The sequence below is a fragment of the Falco naumanni genome, chromosome 9, assembly GCF_017639655.2.
Source record: "Falco naumanni isolate bFalNau1 chromosome 9, bFalNau1.pat, whole genome shotgun sequence".
Taxonomy (NCBI): domain Eukaryota; kingdom Metazoa; phylum Chordata; class Aves; order Falconiformes; family Falconidae; genus Falco; species Falco naumanni.
Genome location: NC_054062.1, coordinates 2250180 through 2269432, shown reverse-complemented (window position 1 = coordinate 2269432; position 19253 = coordinate 2250180). Strand labels below are relative to the sequence as shown.

The following is a 19253-nucleotide window of genomic DNA, read 5'->3' as shown; positions in this document are numbered from 1 at the left end:
TGCCCAGCTTCATCTACATTTTCTCCAGGACTGCCATTGCCAAGATAAATCCTCCTTTTCTCCCCTACCATTACTCACCGTGCACTAGGCTGATGGAGCATTTAGCACTCCTCTCCAACACCAGGTCTCATTACAAGCCTTTGCATATTTAAAATTGTTGTGTTGTAAAATCAGGACAAGAAACAAGCCCCTGTGCATAATTCACAACCTCACCCAGACAAAATTAAAAATATATTTTACCATTGAAGGTCTTTCTTATTTCGAATTGCCATGGATGTGAGTGGCAAGAAGAAAAAGGCATGCCAATGGAAAGAAAAGTAAACCCACAAAAAGAACCCTTTACTGGATTTTAACTTGGCTGGCTTCAGCTCTGTAAAATACTGTCCTGAAAAGCAGTTTCCTCAATAAAAGGGAGTTTATCTTTACACAGACTTCATTAAGGCCTGATGCAGGCAGTCACTTGTATTAATGCATGGAAACCTGCTTTCTCTTACATTTCTTGCTGATGGAGCAAACAGTTTGAGTGCCTGGACTGGAAGAGCAGCATGAGGATATTTGAAGGACATTTGCCACACGAGAGGCCATTTGACTTCAATGGAACTGCGCCAATTTACCTACCACCTCATTTGCCCATGAATCATTTGCACACATCTAATCTCATCTACGTCTCATCCCAGTGTCTTCAGAATGCTTTGGGAACAGACAGATGGCCAGAAATTCTTCAAAGTTTACTACAAACTTCACAATGTGGCAAAGCTGGAGGTCAGGTAGATTGAAGAAGCAACAGCAATAAAAGAGATGTTAAAATTAAGACCCCTCCACCACTGCAAAATCTCTTACAAACAGATCTCAAGAGAAAGGCATTTAAATGCACACCCCGAAGGGGTAAAGAATGGTAAAAATAATACAAGAGAGAAAAAAAGAAAAAGATCAGCAGCAAGTATCAGGAGGAGCAGATGATTTTCACCCCTCCTGTTTTCAGTACTCAGTGTTTGAAATGTTTATGCAGCACCGACAGCAGCACAGACTCAGGGGTTAATGGCCCTACGGTACCGTCTGGTGTCATCCCCAACGCACTCTGCTGGCACACACAAACCTCTCTGCGGTCCTTGCATATACATTTGGAATTTTACTCAAGTCTTGCTTTTTTCAAAAGTCTACTCCATGTTACTGCTTTCGCTTATGCATTCAGCACAGGCCTTCCTGGCCGTCTCTTCCCATGCTGCACACGCTCCCTGCCCAACTCCTTGAACTCCCTTTTCCTTGAGCTCTTTAAAATTCCTCTGGTTCCAGCAAGAAAGGATGCTTTCCCCCCTGCATTTGGTTTCATTCTGACAAAAAGAGGGACCAACAGAGTCTGTTGTCAAATTAAGGACAGAGGTGCAGGAATGACAGCCAGGCTCCCCGGCTAAATGAAGCATGTTTATCTTGACGCACACCAGTACACACGCGTTGTTGTCGGAGGAGCACAGGTGCACACGTACCACAGATGCCGAACTCACACGCGTTGCGCTGTGAATTCATTTGCAAAGGCTTTCCGTACTCGGGGGATTTTCACGGTGCCTGCCGATGAGCCAGGCGCTGGCTGGGGGGCACAGGCGGGCTCCGTGCTGCCAGCCAGCCTCCAGCAGTGTGGCCCAGGTCCGTAGGGGCTCTCCGGTGCCGGTGCCACCCCCCACAGAAGAAAACAGCCCAGGTCACCACCTACCTCCCAGGGTGGCAGAGATGAGGATGTGGGTGCCGTACTTTTTGATGATGGTATCAATGAACTGCTGCGTGGTAGGTCTCCTGCCCAGGAGGCGGATGCTTCTCTGAAACTCAGGCATCAGGGGCAGTGGGTTGTGGAGCAGGTCCCGCCGCTCGATGGCTGTGTTCCTCACCTTCCAACGGGCAAACTCCCTACACGACAACACAGGAACACAACACGGGTGAGGCTTCGAGTCTGGAGGGGCTGGGGGAACCACTGAGGGCAGGAAAGAAGGGTGGAGAAGGAGATGATCCTGTTGGACACCCCCACATGGATACACACGTGAGGCCACAAGGCTGGACAGAGGGGAATGGAGAGGAGAAAAGTGAGACATTACTGCACAATAACAATATGCTGCAAGGACCAGGTCTGGGCTGGTGAGGAGGTAGGCTCCAGAGATGTCTGGCAGAAGGCTGCATCCCCCTAGTGAGACACCAGGCTGGTCCTTCCACCCTCGCACTCTTTGGGGTCTTAGAACTCTCCTTAAAACAGCAGATTCTGGTTTCTGTTAGCAAAAGAGCTGGTCAGGCTGTAGATCCAGACCAGTCCAATCATTGCTACATCCCTGTGTCCACTAACCTTCCCGGCATGCTTTTGAAAACAAGACTGAAGGAAACACTTTCTCTAAACACCTTAATCTTTCAGCACCAGGAGTGCAGCAAAAGATAATTTTGAAAAACAGTATGTTTGATAAACTGTCTAAAAGAATCGATTTAGATATAAGCTGAGGCCTGAATGAAAATGGAGGTTTTGTTTGGTTTTCTTCCCCTTTTTTTTAAAAAAGACCTATAAAGTGATTTTAAATCCCTTCTTTTAAACTGATACCAACTGGGAAAAAGTAAAGTTAATGTTTACAAAAGCAGCTCTTTGTTGCAGGTAACCATTTTGAAACAACACTAAGGGAAATGCCTAGAGAAAACCTTGCACACCTGTGATGTAAAAATCAGGCCTCAAACACATCACCAGCTAAGCATCTAGAAGATGAGAAACCTATTAAAGTCCTTTGCAAGATATTGAGTCCTTCTTAAAAGGGTATTCTTTGTAACTATTGTCCTACAACACATCTGCGCTATCTTAAACTATCTTGCAGATAATCAAGTCACAAGCTTCTCTATCACTTTTCGTTCACTTACTCCTGTAACTCAGGTTTAAGACATAAATTTCATTTAGGTAATAGGTGTCGTGGTTGAACCCCAGCCGGCCACTCAGCCCCGCTCACCCGCCGGTGGGACGGGGCGGAGAATCACAGGGGTAAAAGTGAGAGAACTCGTGGGCTGCGCCGCGGGCAGGGCAGTAGGTGAAGCAGAAGCCGCAGGGCAGCAAAGCGAAGCCGGGGACCCCCCCGCTCCCCACGGCAGGCAGGGGCGCAGCCACCCCCAGGGCGGCAGGGCTCCAGCACGCCTGGCGGGCACTGGGGAAGGCAAACGCCACCGTCCCAGCGCCCCCCCTTCCTTCTGCCCCCCGCTTCCCATGCCGAGCGTGGCACCGCACGGCACGGCACAGCCCTCGGGGCAGGGGGGGCGGCTGTCCCGGCCGTGTCCCCCCCAGCCCCTTGTGCCCCCCGGCCTGCTCGCTGTGGGGTGGGGGGAGGGGCAGAGAAGCCCCTGGCTCCCAGAGCTCTGCTGGGCAGGACCTAAACCATCCCTGTGTGAGCAGCGCTGCTTCCAGCACAAATCCCAGCCAGCCCCGTGCCGGCTGCTGTGGGAAACACCGACTCCGTCCCAGTGTTACAGAAGAAATATGATTAACTGCATTCCCTCTGAATAGTCTCCTTTAGCATTAGTGGCTTAGCATGAGCAGCTAAAGTAGATGAAGCCTTAGGCCACAAAAGCTGACATAGTAAACTTTTTTTTAGAAAATTATCGCTGCTAAGAAAGAACTAGCTGAATTTAGCAGATACGAGAGGAATGAAGATGATAAGAACCAAGGAGACAATTGCAAGAGAATGAAGTAGCTTTGGAAGAAGGCCACCCAGCAACAGTGAAAACCAATAAGCAATCAAGAGACCACTGACCAGAATTAAGTAATTGGGCTTGGGGCTGGATTTGGGGATCGCATGATGGGTGGTATGGGTATCATTCAGAGGGGTAGGGGCCCCTCTCTGGAGGCGCCCAGCTTAAGCTGTAATCTAAGAACTAATAAAAGACTAATTGGAAACCTTCACTTGGACTTTGCATTCTGAGCGGGATCCTAGGGTTGGAGCCTGTTAGAACGGCCAGCACGTGTTAATCCATAACACCCAGTCAAAACTAACACAATAGGAATAGCAATACCTAACACTGGTGTGGCTCTTCCTATCAGCGTGTGTCAACCAGCACCAGCAATCCCACTTTGCTGGTAGAGAACCTGCCATGCGAGCAGATTTAGGAGATGTAATAAGTCAGTTGCAAAGCCATGCGGGCAGATTTAGGAGATGTAATAAGTCAGTTGCAAAGCCAGGATCACAAACCAGATCGTTTTTCCCCAGGTTGATTCTACACCCAGCCCACTTTGTATGCATTCAGTTATTTTACTTAATGCAATTATGCCTGTATTTGTTTTGATTGCACCCCATCACATCACCTCAGGCTGCCTAACAGCAGTTGCATTCATTAAAGTAGCAAAATCCCAGCTCTTTACTTCAAAATATCTCCTTACACCTGAACTAATTCCTCCTTTGTAGCTCCTAGACCTTCACAAGCCAAGTAAAAATGCCAGAATGAAACAACCTTCTTACCACATCCTAAGTGTCATTAGTGTCAAACCTTGAAGTCCACAGAAAGATCGGTCTTTCCTAAAGAAACTTCTGTCAAAAGGCAAAAAACCCTTACCACCCACGTAAACCCAAACCAGAAAACTCCCATACACCAGGATCTTGATACCAGGAGTGAAGAAAACCTGGATCGTTAGCTCCAAAGTTGTCTGCAGACAATGAGTATGTTACCACTGTTTGTGTATTCACTGTGTGGAGGAGAACGTAGAAATTCTGTCTGCTGTGCAAGTAGAGTGTAAGTCACATACTTACTAACTCTGGAAGGGGTATATCTGGGAGTCCCACACTTGATTTTAATGATGCATAAAACCTTAAAGGTATATTAAAACAAACAACCTTATCTCTGATACTACAGGGAGAGATTGCTTTAGTCATTCCCAACCAGAGTTGCAATCCCAGATTTTGCTACACCAGGAAATACCCTTCATGTGAGGAAGGAATGATCCCTTCAGAAGTTACGCTGCATGGGAAGATGTAGATCTGGATGCTAAAAGACAGTCAAGGTTTTATAATAAATAGAGATTCCCATTATAAAGAACACAACTAACGAGCATAGGAAAAATGCCATCTGTGCCTCCTTCCCAAAGAGACATCACGAGGGACTAGAGTCCTCCAGAGCCAGCATGTTTTCAGAAAGGGCTGGGGGAATGCTTCATTTTCACCAACAATGTAGGGAGTTTGCTTTTGCTACTGCCAAGTTATCTATTCCAAAGCAAAGACCATGGAGTCGAAACACACAACTGACCAGGTAGGACCCTGTTGATATATCAACACCCAAAGCTTAGCAGTGTCTGCACTCGGTCTGTGGAGGTGGGCAGGGCAAACAGTTACAATTGAGACCATGGGCTGGAAAGCAGTGGGCAATGAAGGTGGGAGTTGGTAGGAATAGAGAATGAAAATGTGATAAACAGTATGTCCAAAGGAAAAGTAGGTTAATTTTTTGCATGACGTCCAACAGCATTTCATGGTACCACTGACAGGAGGCAAAAGTGGGAGTTTAAAAGAACTCATTGCAGTATCTTCAACCTTGCTGCCAAGGGACAAATGCAGTCCCCATGCATGGAGTAGACAAGTCCTTAGTGGAAGCCACATCTAAAACATAGTGAAGGAGGCTTTTGTGCATGCCATCCCTCCCCCCAGGGCTTCCTACTGTTGGGGCATATCATTGAGGTGAATGCCCAGCTCTACTGTACTCTCCAAATGCCTGGATGTGTGGCTTTCATAGTCGATGAGAAAAGCTGAGCAAATATGTTGTGATGAATAATTTATGCAACTAAGTTAGATGTTTATCTTCTGCTTATAGAATATCCACGAGCCAGTTGCAATTCCCTCTAATTTATGCATTATTTGAATTTACTTAGTAACATTTTTCAAGTTTGGCATTTATTTGTTTTTGGTTTTTTTTTTTAAAAAAAGGTTTTACATAGTATTTGGCTGTATTCTTTCTTTGTGTGCTGTTGATTGGTTAGGATTGGTCAAGCCAACGTTATGTTATTTTTAAGCTTTCTGATTAATGACCACAAACACATTTTAAATTTGGCTTTCTCAGATCCAGGATATTTTACATTGAAAGCAACTCTCTAATATAAGCAATCTTCCATGCAAGCTATAGAACTCCATGCTGTAAGATGCACCTGAGGCCAAGGTTATGGTACAGTTTTGGAAAATAGACTTAAAAGTAATGGATATAGCTAGTGAAATCATTTAGAACTATTGAGGTGATAAAAAACGTGATGTTTTCAGGCAACAGTATTGCTGTGGCCTTAGGGAATGATCCAACCTGTAACTCCTGAAGTCTGTGAAGAAACACCTCCAAGAACAGGTTTTCTGCTAGCTGTCAATGCCAGCTCAATTACATTTTCTGCAGAAGAAGCTGCTGTTGGCCAAAACTGAATTCATGGTACTGGGCTAAGTAAGCATACTCCCACTTGTTTGTCACCACTAAACCTTTCAATCTGTGAATTTTTGGAGGATCTACCAAGGCCTTGGATTCATGGATTATGTGAGCAAAAGGGCACTACAATGTTTCCTTCCAGAAATCTCTCTCAGATGCCATCTCACTGATTGTTGCTCCACAGAGCCATCAGTGACAGCACAGTCCCAATGCCGCTGCCTGGAAAGCAGAGGGGAGATCTCCACAGGTCTCAGGGCACTTTATAAAAGAGAAATACTGCACTGTTGCCTGCTCATTTTCCAGGTGAAGGAGTTGCAAAGACTTGACCAGGATTACGATGGCACCCCACGATACAGTTAGGATTAGTAGAGTCTTCTGACCCTCTGGGGAAATCCCTAGCAAGGGCCTGAACTTCTGCCAGTGGGGAAGCTTTTAAGGGCTTCAGAAAGACGATAAACCTCTTAGCAAGGAGGAGGAAGAGTCTGTATCCCTGATGCAGAGATGGGATAAGGAGAAACTATGACCTAATGTCTGAGTAGAGGGGGGAAAAGGCACTTGTTTATGCTCTAACGTCTCGCCAGTGTAGACAGCCCATGCTAATGTGGAACATACCCAGGAAAATGCCTGCCAGGTCAGAGGAGGGGAGTCTGCTCTCTAATGTCTGGTGAAAGCGCTGAAGAGCCTAGTCCCTAATGGCTGGAAGGGGTAGGAAGTGCTAATGTCTAAAGGGGGAAGGGAGGTGAGAGGAAACAGAGGGATGAAGGACAGCCTCAGGGAGGCAGATATCCACATTTCAGGCCTTCCCCACTGTAACAGTAAAGGGATAACTTTTATTTGTACATGGCTATATCTGAGAAAATGCATGGCCTGTCAGAGTCTGCATTAACGAGCTCACCATCAAGGCCATGCATGTCAGAGAGAGGGAGCCACTGGGAATGTCTCAGTGCTCATTAGCACTATGACCCCTCCAGGGAAGCAGAAAAAAATTGGGGGAAAAAATACTGAAGCAAGGAAAATTAAAAAGCCTGGGTGGGTACGTCACCCAGACCCCGCACCGCACCAGCAGAGAGGCTAGGAGAATCCAAGGGCATGAGCGTCTCTACCCAGGGAGAGAAGTCTGAAAGAGAGAGGCCATCAGAGCAAATTAAATTCGCCATCTTCAAATGGCCAAGGCAACCAAAGGACGTAAGCGAAGAAACCAGTTCAGTAGAGACCTCAGGGGCTGGCACTTGAAACCAAAAAGAAATTAAATGCATTAAGTAATGATCAAGACAGAATCTGTTTGAAAATGGGGAAAAAAGCAGAGTGGGAAGACACTGAACAAAGGATAACTGTCATGCTAACTAGAACACCCCAGCACCTCCTGCTGCTGGATGTATTGCCTGCAGGGCGTGCAGGGCAGTTAACACATCCCACTCGCGGGGCACACTAAGCCAACAGGACCAGCCTCCCTGCTCCCAGGGAACTGGGCAAGGAGAAGGCACCAGCTTCTTTCTCTTCAGTGGTTCTTTACCCTTTTTAGAGATCATAGCTCAGAAGCCATCAGCTGCTCCCAGAAGCGATGAGCAGACAGAGCTTTTCCAGAGGCAACACCACCCTCTTCAGTAACAGTAAGACACAAACATTACTTCATGTCCTCGACCTGGCATTTTTGCATGTTATTGACTCTCCAATGTCTTTAGGATCCCCAGCCAGAGAGAGAAACTCCCAGAGCCTTCTTGCTCTCTTGGATTTTGCTGTATATACAATGACATCCTCCTAGAAACATCTCTGCCCCTTGTTTTCATCCAAGCACCTCACAATCACTGAAACAGGTGTTTTTGGACACCCCTATGTGTGTTGCAGACAGCTGTTATTAGCTGTTAGAATGAGTGTGAACCAAAACAGATAGATTTTAGGCCTCGCCCAGGTAAAAAAAGTTTTGTGTTAGCATAAGGAACTTTGCTCAAAGTCCTCCAGAAGCCTAACCGATACTCCTACATCGGAGCTGTTGGTTTGGGCATTTTGTTTTGCCTTTCCTTTTCTCAGCCTAATTGTCCCATTCATGGGCTGCACAAAGTAGGAGTTATCTCCAGTCCCCAGGGTGATGGCTCTCCCAGGCTGCGGTGAGCCCTTGACTCTGCAGACAATGCCATGGGAGCAGGACACGAGCATGACAACGGCATTATAATGCTTATCTTTTACTGCCAGATGTGGCTTAATATGAGTCTGTATGGGGTGGCTGTGATTATGGTGGGGTCAGTCATGTTTTATTTCTAGTCTGTGCCCTCAAAATGCCAGACAGCCCCAGGCTGAGCAGTGCAATATTCCCTTCGCAGTTTCCTCTGCAGCTTGGCCTCTCTTGATCAAGGCCAGCATGAAGAAGTCAGTCTTCAAGGCTGAGCTTTTCAAAGGACATACAAGAATTAGTTTCCTGTGAGGGTTTGGCATTCATCCCCCCTCATCTATTTAAGAAAACTCCAAAGATTCAAACTAGTTCCAAATTAGACAGAGAAGGAAGCTCTGCCATAAAAGAAAGAAAGAAAAAAAAATAAAAACAGAAATGTAATTCCAGAGAAGTATGAAAAAGAAATCACTTAAGCTTGAAAGACTGACAACATTTTGCCTAACATCCAGGCAAGCAGACAGGCTCACCTACGACAGCTGGCAGGTGGATGAAATAAACAATTGACTACTGATCTATTGATAAACACTGTGCTGTTTGCAGCATTCTTCCTGTAAGGGCATTTACCTGGATAGAACCGAATCCAAGGAGACGACCATCAGTGTTTGGACCATTCAACAGAATCACATGGCAGAAATAAAGCAATGCTGTTGGACTACTTACTCCTTTGCTTGTCTCCACAGGAGAATGGAAGAATCTTCTGTTGGTTTTCTACCTTGGCCTATACTTTGACCATGTGCTTGGTGTTGGCCGAGGTGCCTGAAACCTCAACTACTTCCCCTTTCTGGGCAATCATGTTGGATTTTCCTGTTACAAACAGCGGGGTTTTTTTTCATCTCTTTGATACTTTTCTTTAAAATAGTAAATTATTCCAGGGTTGAAAACTTGGAGGTATTTTTTTTGTTTGTTTCTTTGGGTTTTTTTCTGTAGAAGGAGAGGGAGGTAAATAATAGGTCCAGAATGCCATGAAGCTTGCAAGAAGCAAAATGAAAGAAAATTACTTTTAAGTTAGGTGGATTTCATGTGACCTTGAAAGTTCCTTGGTAAACAGACTGTTCCAGCACTGAATTAAAAACCAGTCAGACAAACATGACTCCGAGTCTTGTATTCTCTCTTAGGATGGGACTACACTTGGGTCTCTTAGGAGGCAACATGTAATTGCTGGGTGCTGGAAAGATTGATTTCTTAAAAAAAAAAAAAAAAAAAATGAAGCTGGTATAAATTTATTCTAGAGAGTCAGAGTGATTCAACACAGGTAAGTACAAGTTAGAAGGTAGGTCATTAAATCTGATCATTACTAAGTTTGCTTATTATTAAATTTGTTCATGGCCAGGATGTGGCTATGATTCCTAGCTCTGACTTCAAATCTCAACACAGCTACCATCACGAGCAGCCAATCATAGGCAAACATGGCAGAGTAGGTTACTACCCCTTCAGCTGAATGGGGTCATCTCCAAGTTACACGTTTATGCATCCTCAGGTAACACATAGTAACTTTTACACTCCTTCAGCACAGAGTAAACGCACCAGCTACCTTCATCTGTCAACTACCCGTCTGTTCCCATGTTCCACCCAAGTTATATGTGTGCTGCTACAATTCCTTTTCAACCCACCCATCAGGTTCCGCTGCAAACTGGTTGTGGGACATTTACTCCATTCAACTTTGCCCATAGTGTTCTTTGTGCAGATCTCATTGCAAAAAGCACACAACTTGGGCACTAGAGATACCCTTTCCAACACCAGCCTGTTTAAGCCTTGTCCACCCTGGAGGGTTGCTTGTAAGTAGTTCCCATTACTGTTAACACCATCTCAGCTGTTCTCAGCATTGGGCTAACGGCACTTCTTCTAAGCCACTACGATTTACATAGCGGTTGATACAAGCTGCTAGAAGCCAGAGTGACATCTCTACAAGAGCTCCCAGCGTTGTTAGCGCTGCTGCAGCTTAACAAACATTATCAACAATAGGAAATGTTCTGTTCTGTTGCTGTTTTCTTCCTAAAAGCTTACCTAAACCAGACATGGTTTATTAAGCTACTGAGGAAGCTGTTCTAATAGGCTGCAGGGTCCTGTGCTTCAAGCACTGGAATGGACAATATTGAGACACCCATTCCTTCACGGTGAATTATGATAAAAATCACAAGAGATGCAGCCAGAACAATTCTCCACTAAAATACCTGAGGTAGCCTAGAGAAACTAATGAATTGGGCATTTTGAGTTCCACAGTTATGATTGCAATGACACCGATATTATTTTTCATAGCATGGTCTCCTGGATATGTTTCTATGAGCTTGACCCAGAATTGAGGATCAAGAAGATTCTGGGAAGTCAAGGATCTGTCAAGAAAATGCTTTCAAAGAACAGCACTTTTGAAGCAACAGATGGAAACCTCTCAGTCATTGAAAGACTTTTAGATAGTCTGCAGGAAACCTGGGGTAATTGGTACGATTTTAGGTTCTTTTCTCCACACTTCTTCCAATTTCCTTCTTGTACACTCTTTTGCTAAAGACAAGATCCCTGTGCAGGGAGCTGATGGCATCCACCAGCCAGCTAGCGTTAGCCAGCAGCAGGCTGGCAGGGAAGCCAAGATACAGGATGGTGAGGCAGCTGAGGCTCTATAGGAGCATGGGGCATAGACAGGAAAAGGCCCCAGATTGTTCAGTCTGGTGCTGTAGCAACAGGTACAGGGGAAAAAAACCAAAAAACAACAAAAAAATAAACAAGAAAAAAGAAAAACAAGAGATTTTTTCACATTGAACTGTTTCTTTGGACTCTAGTAGGTCAGAGGGTTACTTGATGAAGTCCCTCCTCCTATGGTTAAGTAGTACGTGGAAGTATTTAAATCTTTTGCTTTTGAAAACAAGTTTGAGATGGAAGACAGGCGGATAGATTTTAATTTATAGAGCAGATCATCTCTCAGGGGAGGACTGGCCCACCCTAAGTTACAGTGAATGCTCTTCACCCCGCAGAGCCCCCCAGCAAGCCGGGCTTGCCCTGCCCCAAAATTCCCCATCTAGATTCACTGCCTGCCTCTGTCCGTATGAGCACTACAGCATGAATCAGAGACTGCAGCAGGGCCGTAGTCTGGAACAAGTCATTTCATTAAATTGCACTTGCTTCATTTCCTGAAGATACAGATGTGTGGATTACAGGCTTTTTTTTCTTCCCCCCCCCCTTTTTTTTTAGCTGTAGCAAGCTGATAACCTCAGCCTGTGACACCACAGCCCCAAGCTTCGCTCTTTACTTACCATGATTCACAGTTAATTCAGATGAAAAAAAAATGTGAGAAATCTGAACCTGAACCTTAATTTCTCATGTTACAGGCCAGGGTACCCAGCTACTGCACTACTGGCAACGTAAGCACAGCATTTGTCAACACTGGGGAAGCAGGTATCAGAAATTTAGCCTTGATTGCCCTTTTCCTCAAACAGCACAAAAATTTCTCCAACACAGCATGCGACCATGTTTCAAAAGTTGAACTGTTGTTAGAAAATGGAGCCATCACCCCACTTTGGTCAGTTGTGCTTTGGTCACTTGGCAAAGGCTCAAATCACCGTGTCAGGAGAAAAAAAAAAAAAAAAAAAACAAACAAAAAACCATAAAGGTGATGTTTAAATACAAAACTCCTCCTGCCTCCTCTACCCAGCCATGCCCTCAAGGCACCTGGGCACAGCTACCACCTTGTAGGCTCAGCAAGAGCAGGGAAGCTGCCCCCTCTCACCCGCCCCCTCGTCCCTGAGTCACTCTCAGCTGATCACTAGCGATCACATAAGGCACATGCTGGTGGGCAGCTTGGATTCCTAAGGACAGCCAGTTGGCAAAGCCACCTGCTTACAACAGGGATCTTTTCCTGCAGGCCAGTTGAGGGGCTTTTGTCCAGGTTAAGTGAAGGGTGTCCGTACCCTTCCCTGCCAGGGAATAGCCTTCAAATGGAAGGGCAGGCTGCAGGCTGAGAATACGCAGGGAAATCAGGACTTGCAGAGATTTAACAGGACAGATGGGCCAGTCACTGCCTGCTCCTGAAGGTGTACCTAGACCCAGCACACAGTCACCAACCTCAGAATAACCCAGGAGGTGTGATGAGGACTAGCATCCTTCATCACCCCATGCCCTTGCAAGGAAACTTGCAGAAAGCATTCATGAGTATATGGTGGATGTATGAGTGCAAGAGAACAAAAACTGTTTTGACATCGTAAAACAAAACCACACTGCCCTCCCATGCCGATCCTTTCTACTTTATTCCTATAGTGTTGTGACATTATTTCCTCCGAGTGGGTTTAGGAGAAAACTGGTTCCTCGGGACACTCATTTTTGTGCCTTCACCGCAGGAGCTGTGGCTCAACATCCCTTTGGTTTCTAAGCTGGTCGTTAGGTTCAGGCCACACACCAAGGGCTGCTGTTTTAACAGTGACACCCAGCAAGCAGGGATATACACAGTGGCCATATGCAGAAACCATCCCCTCTCATATGGGATTCAGATGGTAACGGGGCCTGAAATTACTCGCAAAGGGCAGAAGGTAAGAGGTGAAGGGCTAAAAAAAATTAGGTTGCAGAGTATAGCTGCTGCAAAATTCAAGCCATCCATAATCACAGACATTTGTTCTTTGTTCAAGATATTAAAAAAAAAAAAAAATCCTGTCCCCAAAAGCCTGTGACATTTCAGAATTACAGTAAAATTGAAGAAATTTTCTCTAGGAAAAAGGTGACCCATTTCCTCAGACTACATCCCTCTTTAGCAAAAAGACTGAACATAAGCTGTGAGAAAGCCTTGAACATTCCCTGGTTGCTCCAAAACCTCATTTCAACAAAAATCAGTTTTGATGTATTTAATTTTCATTCCTAGTCATGCCATTTCAAACTCAGACATGTTTTGATGGAGGAAATAAAAAGACTACAATAAAATAAAAATTCACAAACTCTTGAAGAAAGGCAATCTTTATCCATGCTGCAAAGTGGCCTGCAATAAAAAGATAACCATGCTTCTTGTGCGCTATTTCATAAAGGAAAAGCTTTATTTTTGTCCTGTCCTATCCAGGGGACAGGGACTAGTGAATGCAAATACTTTTGTTTTCTGGGATCTGTTGGTGAAGCTTTGAGGCACTTGGTTATTCAGACACGTGCTTAGCAATTTCCCAATTGTGAGTCATCTTTCCTTTAGACATTATTTGTGACTTTGATATATGGATCTCAAAGCACTTTTAAACAAATGTGTCACTGTAGACAGAGAAGCTAAGGCAGCAGGAGATGAACAACCTTTCCAAGGAAGAAACCCAACATACAGCACAGCCATGAACAAAATTGACCCAGATCTACAGGCAGACCAAAGTATTTCAACGGCAAGGACTAAAGTAGACGGTGGGGTCATGGCCAAGCTTGCTGCCCATTTTGCTGTGCCAAGAAACCCTCCCACCGGGGCTCCGTTCAGCAGGGTGCTCTGCTTCCCACATCACACTCAATAAGGCTAGGGGTGGCAGTGGTGATGTGCAAAGCCCCCCCACAAGAGCCACAGAGAGCAGAAGTGCGTGTCTTAAAAATAACCGCTGCACATAGATTCCCAAATCCTAACTCCTTGGTGAGGACACAAGGGCCACGGGTAAACAGTGGAAAAACATGGAGTGGAGTGAGCTGGAGTCACGACACAGGGAAGGTGTTGGACATGACCTACAGCAAAGGCGAGACGGATCAAATGCACACCCCTGGCATTTATCTTCTACAAGGTAACAGGATCCCAAGGCCGTGAAATCGATCTAATGAAATGCAAACCACTTCCTTCAGGAAGGGGATGTTGACTGCCGACTCTGCTGTGTTCAAATCAGCCAAGAAGAACATGCCAGATGGCCTGGGAGAGAAGGTTGAAGACCTCCAGCAACGCTAGTCTGTACCCCTTCAGGTTGTGCCTGTCTGAATTCCTGTGATTTTATGAACATACATACCACAGCCAGCAGACTATTTTAGTGTAAAAAGGCCCACCAGAGCGCTTCCTTAGCTGACTGAGCCTCAAACACACCTAAAATAGCTGAGAGGGGTTGTTATACCCATGCTGTGGGTTTAAAACCTGCAGCACAGCAGAGGTGGTTCAGGGAAAGGGCAGTACACGCAAACTGCGAGCTGCCCTGCAACACACACGGAGCCACATCAGCACCTGTCTGTACAAATCACTTAATTTAACTACAAAGCAAAATCCACTCACACACCAAGGTCCAGATGTGAAATCCAGGTGTTGGAGAATAACAGCAAAACCTCCTTTACTTCAGTGCAGGCAGCATCCAGCCCCACACACAAAGGCAGCCTCAAAGCCCAGCAGGTCCCCAGGCTGTAAGCACAGCTACTCTCCCGCATCAAAATTTAGGGTTTTGGGCAGAGCTGAGCCCTGTCACTGAGCACAGGGCACGGACCTCTTTCCTGTAGGACAGCATAAGGCCTGCTGCAACGATTTATAGCCTCACCATTCAAGGTCTACTTAGGGGGAAAGAGAGGTCAGCTGTGTGGGGAGAGCTGGCTTTTCTGGATTTTTTAAAATTATTATTATTTTTGTTTGTTTTCCTCAGGAAGGTAGAGTTTGGGTTGGGTTTTTTTTTGAGGGGGATGTTTGGGGTTGGGTTTTTTTTAAGTTTAGTAGGGAGAGAAATAGAGGGTGAAGGGGATTATTCTTTAGTAAGGCTTGTATGTCTCAACTTTTCGTTTTGGCTTGGCAGGTATTTGCTTTGCACGTTTATCATGGCTGGGGAATCCTTCGCTGAGTTTGGGCAGGAGCTTCTGTGGGTTTGGTTCTTCCCCTCTCGCCCATGCTGCTTTCTTTCATGGTGGACATTTTTGTTTGTATTAAGTTACAGTCAGGATCTCGCTGAGGCAAGGGACTGGAAAGTTCGTCTGGTTTCTGACTGATCATCTAATCTGGTCAGATGCTGCAGAAAAGCGAAGCAGATGATCTCCCCTCATGGCTATTTCAGGGGCTGAGGACTGGGTGGAGTAAAGGCACCAGCTCCTACGCTAGCTAAAGCCATACATATGGCTGAGTAAGGGATTATGTGCTATTGCACATCTGAGCCTCTGCTCAGAAATAATGAACTGGACCCCAGAATTCTGAAGCACATGCATATGTATATATTTATCTACTGAACCAAATAACAATATCTGCAATGCTTTTTATTTGCCTTCTGGGTTTTGAGATTTAAAGACACATATTTTTTTACTTTTCTTTGCAATCCTAAAAGACAGCTTATTCTTATTTTTTAAATGGAAGTTGTGAGTTATACAATTATATGACTCAAGCCTGGAGTACTTAAAGAAGACGGGAAAAAAGCTAGCACGAATCCCCCAACTCTTACAAATACTGGAGTGAAAAAAAAAAAAAAAATCTGTGCAGTCTGGTAGAGAGCTGGTCCCAATGTTTCCTGCTACTGGCTAGAAACCTCATAGCTCCCAGTGCCTGGGCAAGTGTCAGGAAGATGGGGGACAGGTGAATGCTGCCCCTTTGCTATGGGCTGGGTAGTTATTCTCTGGGGTGCAGCTCTACCCTCTCCTGAGCTAGGGCTGCTCAGCCCAGCAGGATGCTTTTCAGCACTCTTCTCCATGCCAAGGCACCCAGTTTTCTTCTTTCTCCTGCTCCTTTGCAGAGTTGCTTCCCAGCCCTCCTTTCGTTTATTCTTTCCCCCAGCTGTTGCATTGTGCTGAGCAGAACAGGTGTAGGGCCCTACAAAACCATATTCTTGTGGCAGGACATCGAACCTGATGTAAACTTCAACTCGTCCAGGGCAGGGGCTGTGGCAAGCCTGATGGAGGGGGGAGAGGCATCCTAAAACCGCCTGCAGTGAGGAATCAATTACAGGGTCCTGTGCAAGAGCATCACCCAGAGGCCTCCACAATAAATGCATGTTTATCTCCAGTACCCTCTGCCGCAGACCGGCTCGGCCCCGCTCCTTGCCCTGCTCCAAAGCCCAGTCGCTGGCGAATTTGCTGATCTGCGGATGCACGAAGCAGTGACTCCATACTAAGGTGTCTTTTTGCAGCTCTGATGTTGCTCCTGTTTTAACTTACTCCCAACAGGAGAGGGGCTGGTTATTCCCACTTCCCTGAGCCACATCCCCCCCCCCCCCCCGCCCACCTCTCCTTGCCCCACTTATCCCCATGTTGGAAGGGCAGGTGGTGGCTGTATTTAAAGCCTCAATCTTCCTGGGCACTGAACCATTACAAACAGCGCACTCATCAGCAGTGCTGAGTTTCACTGACTGATTGTTTTCTGATTCTGTTTGGCATTTTATCCTGGCTGCATAGAAAACTTATTATAAAATCATGTTTGTGTTCCATAGATTATATCTGTGGCTCACTGCGGTGGGAGTACAAAGCATGACAGACAGAGTCGGAGGGGCATGGCTGATGAAAGCCCCTGCCAAGGTGACAGGGGCCAAACTGCAGTGCAGTCACAGTGTTTGCAGAGATGAAAATAAGAGCCCCTTGATCAGCCGCGAGTTATCCTGGGGGTAGTTTAGCTGTTGAAATTCTCCTGACTACATCTGTGCCACGTGCCACAAATAAATGTTCCAAACACAGATTAGCATGGTATTAGATGACGGCAATTGTCCCTGCTGCTATTAAAAATCTGTTAGTCTTTCTCCTAGATAGCCCCAGGCTAGAGCCTGCCATCCAGTCACACCTGCATCGAATCCAACAGCCTGTGGTAGAACTAGAGAGAATTCTTATTTAAGTTTGCTGTTGTTACTTGAGTTCTGGGAGCAGCCAAGGCCTGGGAGATGCAGTCTGCAAAGACACCACCCATACTACCCTAGAGGTTTGGGACTGTAAATCTTCAAACAGCAAAATGTTGTGCCTGGCAGAGTGGCACATGTGAAGCTGTTACCATGGAGGGTCCTTTTAGTCCCATATTCCTTGGGCTGTGATACCAGATGCTAAAGCCTCTCTGTCCTTCCACCATCTCCCATGTGAGCCAAAAAAAACAGTGTCCTGTGAGATCAGCTGGGCACAGCAGCAGAACAGACTCTGAGTTGCATGCGCCACAAAAATAGAGGCAACCATCCCTTCCTAACCGTGCTTTTTCTGTCTTTCCCCTAGCTACATTTCCTGAATGCCTCCCAGCGATGCCCAGAGCAGTATGACTAGGATGCACTGGTGGCATTCAACCTTCCTTCCCTTGGCCTCTCTCCCGGGAAGAGCCAACCATGTGGACTAGTGTTTTGTCAACTGCTTGATACAAACATTCCCAAAACATGAAAGGTGTCCCCAGGAAAAGGTCAAGTAGGAAAAAAAGTATCACCCCTAGAGAAACAATGAGACAGGGCTTGCTGGAGAGATGGGGAAATGTTACAGCAGCCTCCCTCTCTCCCAAGTTGTTTCTGGTCTCTATAATATGCCTTTTGGGAGGGGGGTCCTCTACTCCCCCCACCCCTGAGAACAGACAGATCTGCCAGATTCTCCAGCCCTTCCACTGCTCGTCTAAGACCAAGCGGTTCCCTGCTCTTTACAAGTTGGTCACAAGACACTGGTGGTGCCAGAGGCTTCGTGTCAGTGGGGCTGGCCGTCTGGAACCACCTTTGTGTACCTCTGTCTCCTCAACTCCATTCCATTTCAGTCTCAGCTGCAATTTTATCTTTTTTCTCTCGCCCTTGTCCATGACTCTCTCATTTTTCCCCTCATACTGTCTCTGCTGCTATGTATGATTATTCTCTGTCACTGTCCTATTTAATGCTGCAAAATGGTTGGGAAGATGGTTTCTGAGGATGATGTTGTGGAAAGCAAAGGTATCCTCTCATCTACCCATCATAATGGAGCGGACTAAACACATCCAAGCACTGTGGGAGATGGGTATCTCACACCAGCACCCTGGATTCTTTGCTGCCCAATACAGTCAGCAGCACAGTGCGAAATGGCCACAATGTCCTGGAGAAACTGCCAGGGAGATGCTTACGGGGACTTCTGGCTGAAGCAAGCAGCCCTCAGGATCAGACCGGGGCGCCCTTTCCCTGCAGTGAGCTTGGCGCATCACCTTATTCCAAAAGGACTGATTGCCCTTTCCTGGAGGAGCACGTTGGGATGCTGCACATGCCATCACACATCTTCACCCAGGGTGGAGCATGCTCTCGAAAGCCCATAGGTCCTACAGTCTCACTGTTTCTGGAAAACCTGGGATCTGCAGGAGTCAGATCAGCAAAACACGATGACTCTGTGAGGCTTCTTCCTACATCGGGATTTTTTATCATGCAAACACCACACTGCAGCTGGTTCTGGGAAGGCCTCTGCCCACACACTAAATAAATTCTGGTGCGGTGCGCTGCTTCTCTATGGAAACCGTACCCTGCATCTCTCTCTATAGGATTTTTCTCATTTCAGGCTCCATAATAAATTAACAAGAAGATGTTTTCTTTACACCAACCATAGGAGAGACTCTTTGTGTACTCGATTAATCTTTAGTGATCTATATTAAATACTTATCTGAAGAAACGAGGCCTGTACTGCAGCAACATTTTCTATTATGAGACTTTATCATATCAAAAGATATTTTCCTGGTACTGACTCCTTCATATATACTCAGCCAGAATTTCCGATGGAAGGGCACCATATTTTTTTTTCCTTTCTCTCCTAGTGACCTTTTCCCTCCATAACAAGCTGCTGATATGTTAGAATTTACTGGGTTATAAACATTTTTTATCGAGTAGGAGGAAGCTGGGTGATTTGGCATCAGCTT

At 45.9% G+C, this 19253-nt stretch overlaps 1 protein-coding gene across 1 annotated transcript in view; it reads right to left on the bottom strand.

Annotated features, from left to right (window-relative positions):
* The window catches only part of BRINP1 (BMP/retinoic acid inducible neural specific 1), an 88500-nt gene that overhangs the window by 25231 nt on the left and 44016 nt on the right, over nt 1-19253 (bottom strand). Inside the window, exon 3 of the mRNA XM_040607607.1 lies at nt 1709-1899. Within this exon, the coding sequence (XP_040463541.1) occupies nt 1709-1899 (191 nt within the window). The remainder of the gene's footprint in view (nt 1-1708; nt 1900-19253) is intronic.